At 36.9% G+C, this 6,145-nt stretch overlaps 1 protein-coding gene across 1 annotated transcript; it reads right to left on the reverse strand.

Moving 5' to 3' along the window:
• Window positions 1–416: 416 nt before the first annotated feature.
• LOC110096844 lies at window positions 417–1,649 on the reverse strand. The gene has a single exon (XM_020822967.2). It carries the CDS (start codon window positions 1,647–1,649, stop codon window positions 417–419), a length of 1,233 nt encoding a protein of 410 aa, XP_020678626.1.
• Between the last annotated feature and the right edge of the window lie 4,496 nt (window positions 1,650–6,145).

Raw genomic sequence — 6,145 nt, forward strand, 5'->3', positions numbered from 1 at the left:
TAAATGTTATAAAAATCCGGTCTCTCTGTAAAACTATAAGTTCTAAGAGTTTCTCCAAACTCCATAAATATCATGTCATCAGATCAAAGTTCAAATATTTATAACAAAAATGTTTTTTTCTGGCTTTTTTTTTTCTTTTGGAAAAACTTTGAACTGGAATTCAAAGACAAGCTTCATAAATTTTAAATCTTTTAATTTATGACTCATAATAAAATCACCGCCTTCACTGATCCTCCACACAGACAGATAGGTCGACGTCATAAGAACAGAGAAAAATTGATTAAAAGGGGCAAAAAAAGGGTAATAAATCATCCCTAAAATACCAATATTTACACAATGATAGAGATCCGAAAAATGAATGCAAAAAAACTAAATAAGAGTTAATCAAACTTTTTTAGTGAGTTACCTAATTAAACTCAAAAATCAGATTTGGCGTTCTTTGCTTTGGTTCTGCTGCTGACGCCATTGCTGCTGCTGTTAAAGTGCTTCTTCTCCTTCTTCTGCGGCGAGAATAGCTGCCCTAAGCCAAATACTGAGACAGACATGGCTGAACCCCGAAGGGTGCATACAGGAACGTTGAGGACCGGCGTTACCCGGACGTTGCCTGAGTAGCTGCGTTCCATTCCGCGTGGTCGATGCCTCGGCCCGCCATTGAAAGTGCTCGGACTGCTCGAGCTCCTCTCAAGCCCTTGGAAGATTACCTTCCCGGATGCGTTGAGCCTGGGGCTGTCCACAGACCCCCCACGAGGCGGTGGCATCTCACCGTACTCCGGGATTCGACGAGTCCGACTGCGGGCGACTCGCAATGCAACATTACCGTCCAAGGCGGAAGATTTGACTCCCGTGAATCTCACCCGGGGATGATTCCGGAGCAAGGGCGTCGCCGAGATTTGGATAGGGTTCGGCTTGTCAAAATCGAAGGAGAGACGAGGGAAGTCTTCGTGATCTGCACCAGAGGAGGATGAGGAGAGTGAGAGGCGGGATGAAATGGAAATCGATTCGGTATCGGAGTCCCTTAAGAGTGGAAGACTCAAGGAGGAGTCAGAGGACGAAGAAGATTTGGAGTTTCTGTAAAGGAAATGCTTCAAAGATTTGGCATTCTCGGCCATGGAAGCAGCAAGCGTGGATTTTTGGTGCATTGGCTTAGGGTTATGCGCCTTCTTCAGACCGAGTAGTTCCTTCCACCGACTAGAACACTTCGGCGCTTTGGGAGAAAACTCATGCGGATCATCAGATCCCGCGATTTCGACGCCGAGTTGCGCTTTCATTGGTTCCGGCGAGTGTGCCGGAGCCTTCGGCGGACACTCCTCATCCGCCTTCGCCAATGCAATCTGGAGCGGGACTAACTTTCCGTCCGAGAAGAGCTCGTCAGCTGGGAGCATCTTCGACACGGTATTGCCAAGCCGGAACTCAAAATCAACCGAATCGCTCCCCGTTCTCTCCGTCTCCAATTTCCCAGACACGTCCACCTCGAAGAAACCGGGCTCCATGATCTTCTCAACAACGCCATTCTTTGATGCGCCATTGTCGGAGATTTCGCAGCTGGAAGATATTTTTGCACCGAACCAGTTGCAAGAAGGAAACAAAGGCATGTACTCGAGGAAGTTCTCCGGCGCCATTCCGACAACATTGACGCAGGCGGAGGCCATTAAAATTTCCTCGTCCTACGGATCTCCTCGCCGCAAAGTATTGACGTGAGAAACGAAGGGAAAGCGTAGTGTGGAGAACAGAGAGGATCAAGCTTTAACGCTGTAGCTTTAAATCGTTTAATATAAAGCTCGGTTAAAAAAAAATATAATATATAGGCGGATGGAATCTCTTTGCTAGCCTGTCGGAACTCGGTACTCACAAATTTGACCTGTTATGAGCATTGCTCATTCCAAATTATTCAAATACTGCAATTAGTTAGCTCGTAAGGGCACGTGACCTTACCATAATATAAATGAAAATTGTTGTCTTTGTTGCCTGCTGGCAACAATTTTTTAACTTGAAAATCTTCTTATTTTAAACAAATTATCTCGTTATGGATATTGATAAAATATTAATTTATTAATGAGGAATCGAAACTCACCATTGTTGAGTGAAAACGATTTTGCATTCTGTTTTGTACGAAGATTCAAAACGTAAATAGATAAAAAAAAATAACAAAGATTTTTTACGTGAAAATTTTGACGAAAGTGAGAAGTTTTTACTCTTTGGAAATTTTTGTTATGTATGCAAAAGTTGTAAATATTGGCTCGCCTTTATCTTGCAGATGGAAATTATGATTGGAAATAGGGGTGTCAATATTTGACACGATCCTAAAACCTGACTCGAATCCGACCCAAAAATTTCGGGTTAGGGTCAATCCGAACCTGAAATGGGTGGGGTTCAGGTTCAACATTTCGATCCGTTTCAAAAATTGGGTCGTGTTCGGGTTAACCCTTTGACCCGAAATTGACCTGAAAACCTGATTTTGACCCGACAACCAGAGATTGACCCAATTTTGACCCGTTTTGACCCGAAAAAGAGGAGATAAACCTGTTTTTTACCCGAAAAAGATGAGATAGACCCGTTTTTGACCCGAAAACTAGCAATTTTTTATTGGAAACGGGTCATTCGGGTCATGTCGGTTTGACCCGAACCTAAAGCAGGTCAGGTTCGTGTCAGGAAAACTGACCCTTTTTCAAAAACGGGTTGGGTTCGGGTTGACCCGAATAGTTTCGGGTTTGACCCGAACCCAACCCGTGACCCGAAATTGATACCCCTAGTTGGAAATAATGATAGCCCTATCAGGATGTCACGAATTTGATGGCTATGTTTAGTTGGCAAGAGGTTTGATGGCGATTATGCAATGGTTGATCAATAGAAGTTTGACGGCTATGATCGGGCAGAGGTCGGATTGTGACTATAGTCGGAAGTAGGTGTTTGTGGTTGTCAATGACAGAGTGAATGTGTTGGGAGCGATTGGTCAAGTAGAGGTCTGGTGGAGGCGTTGACAATGGTTGATCAAGTGAAGGTCACGGTGATGATGCTCAGGCAGAGGTTGGGTGACGACAGAGGTCCAACAGAGAAGGTCACCCAACGAGGGTCAATGGTGGTAGTGCTTTGATGGATCTTCGAGGTCCTTTAAGCCTCATGGCTCTCTCCAATCTCCAACTAAAATCCTACTTCAAGTGGAGAATAGGGGCCTATTTATAAATTATTAAGAGCAACATGTCCCATAAATATGAAGAAGATTTAGATAACTTCATTGGATGTTACATATTGATTCTCTTAATCATAGCTTGATTCTTCAACTTTTGGGTTCTTAAATGATATTGGAATTGAGCAACCTTAGGCTCGTTAGATTTGTCTCGTCAAGCCGCTTGATTCGACTATAAGCATGTCATATTTGGAAATCATTTGGTCAAAAATTAACACTTTGAACTTTCAAATAACATTTCAAATATTTGATTGGGCTTCACTGGACTCGGATTTTTTTTTGTTCGTTGTGTTTATCTCATTGAGATATTTAATTTGACTATAAATTTGTTAAAAATCGAATTCAGATGATCCCAATTTAATTTTGAAACTTTTCAATTTAAATATACATCAAGATTTATATTTGATTGAGATAATTTTAGATGTCCTATGATTTATGAATGTCAAATAATATGAAATGAATTAATACTTTGCATATGAGCAAATTACATTCTAAAAACATCTCTCATAAGCTTTGCTATACTTTGCTTTGAAGCTCTTAGATTTACTAATTTAATAGTAAATTAATAATTTCTACTATTTTCTATGTTATATTAATCATAATATAAATTTAATGATTTTATAATACATCATTTGCATCATAAATCCTCAAACATATTTCTTATTAAATATTTAAAATTGAATATTTATATTATTTATTATTTAAATATAATTAAACTATTTTGAAGTCATAATTCCAAAAACTCATTTTACTTCTTTAAATTTTAATTCATTTCTTGATTTTTTATGCAATATGTTTAAGATTTGAACATTATATTATTATTTATTAAAAAATAATGAAATATTATACCCAATTAATATTTAAACAATGTTTTTTAAAAAATAATTATTATTTTACTGATCAATTTTCTCCACGCTAATAAAAATAATAATCAAATTCATTATATTTTCTGATATATTTACTTTTGTATTTGAATCCATCAAATAAAATAATCTCTTAATGAATTTATTTAAATATGAGAGAACTATCATAGAAATGTCAAAAATTAAAATAATATCTCAATTAACTAATTGTTGATTATATATTTGTAGTTAATTCTTTCATATTTTTATTGCTTTTGTTGCAACATTTTCATACTCTCGAGTTTAGTACTACCAATCATAACCTAAAATAGTGAAGTTAATCATGTTTAATAGTTTCTCTATTAACAATAATAAGTAGGCAAACAATTTATTTATTTTATTTAGATTAATTTTAAATTTGAATTGAGCATACTATATGATATATACCATACTCTATGATAGATTTCCTAACTTAATATAATTAAGTAGATAAGATTAAGAGCTCATGGATACAAATCATATTTAATCAATTATACTATATGATATAGATCATACTATATAATCACACTTCTCTATTTTTTTTGTTTTAGGATTTATTTCAAACCCTAAATGAGTGAGAGGCTAAGAATCAGTATAAGAGAATATATAGATAAGATTTTTTTTTTTTTTTTTTTTAAACTCATTGAGCCACTATTATCAAATCCTAGAAGGACATATTATTTGTGAGTGTGCATCATATTTTATCTTCATTTGTATACCTTGCAATACTCATGTTGAAAGACACGGCTTTTCTTAGCTTCTTATTTGTAAGAGGTCAAGTGATCTCAAAAAGCTATATTATTGATCTTGGAGAGCTTAGTCAATAGGCCAGAGGAGAAGATGATAGGATATTTAGTTTCACCATTACCCATTGTGGAAAGAAGTTTCTTGCTATGGCTAAAGGAAAGAGCAGTCAAAATTTTCACACTTTTGCTAGCCATGCATGCTGTTTGACCAGTATCACTGCACCACTTCAAGTAATGGTGGATTTAAGTTTATTGGTGATTATATCAATGGAATTTATTGCAGTCTTCAACTAGAATAAGAATTAATAATATACAACAATTGATGTACTTTTTTTTTTTGGATGTGAAGTTGACATGTCCTTTGTTTTCTTATGATCTTGAATTATTTATTTATTTATTTTGACATACTTTATAATTTATGTGACTTTGGTGCTACAAAGTTATTTTGAAATAAAATGCAAAATATTTTAATTTTGAAGGACTTTTTTAATACAAGGCTCTAGCATAGATTGCATCCAAAGTGTTTGTTATGGTGTTTTGGATTCTAATCATTGTTGAGAATAAAAAAATTGAAATAAATAAGAAAAATACGTCGAAGAAAAAAATCAAATTTACGTGAAAAATCCAAAAAAATAAAATAAAAAAGAAATGGAGCCATACTACTTTAAGAAATCCACTATGAACTGAGAGAAATTATACATATCTTACTCTCTTTTTATAGTGTTTCAAAAATTTCACACTCATACATCAAATGATAATCATCATTGAGTTATAACCTACACAATGCAAAAAGAAAAACAAACTAACTCAGTTGGCTTGTAGTGCTGCGTCATTGGACCCTCAATGCCTCAACATTGGGTCTCATAGCGAGTCAATAGTAGCCCGGTGTTGTGTCAACAATGCCTCAACATTGTGTCCACAATAGTTAATGCGTTGCACAGACACACAAAATTTTCGTGGGGACACACACACACACACACAAAATTCCGAGGGCTTCTCCCCAGAGCCCTCAAATTGGGGGTGAGTTGTAAAGTGCTGTTTTTGCTCCAGGATCGTCTAGGACGATCTGGGATTGTCCTGGGACGATCAGTTGAGGATTTGCTCCAGAATGTGTCCAGATTGCTCCAGGTGATTTTCCTGTAGGTATCGGCCGGGCCGATAGGGACATCGTCCAGACCGATCGGTTCAGTGCATCATTTCGTCCTGAGCATCGCCCTGTGAACTGTCCAGGACGATGGATTTTGTTCAGATCGTCCCAGGACGATATTGCGATCGGCCGGGCCGATCTGTGTATTATAAAGCTGAAATCAGTCGTTTTGAAGAATAGAGAGAGT

This window comes from Dendrobium catenatum, unplaced genomic scaffold (assembly GCF_001605985.2).
Source record: "Dendrobium catenatum unplaced genomic scaffold, ASM160598v2 fragScaff_scaffold_1676, whole genome shotgun sequence".
NCBI lineage: Eukaryota > Viridiplantae > Streptophyta > Magnoliopsida > Asparagales > Orchidaceae > Dendrobium > Dendrobium catenatum.

What these genes read in the sequence shown, in the direction of transcription:
- LOC110096844 (XM_020822967.2), bottom strand. Translation starts at nt 1,649, where the DNA reads ATGGCCTCCGCCTGCGTCAATGTTGTCGGAATGGCGCCGGAGAACTTC.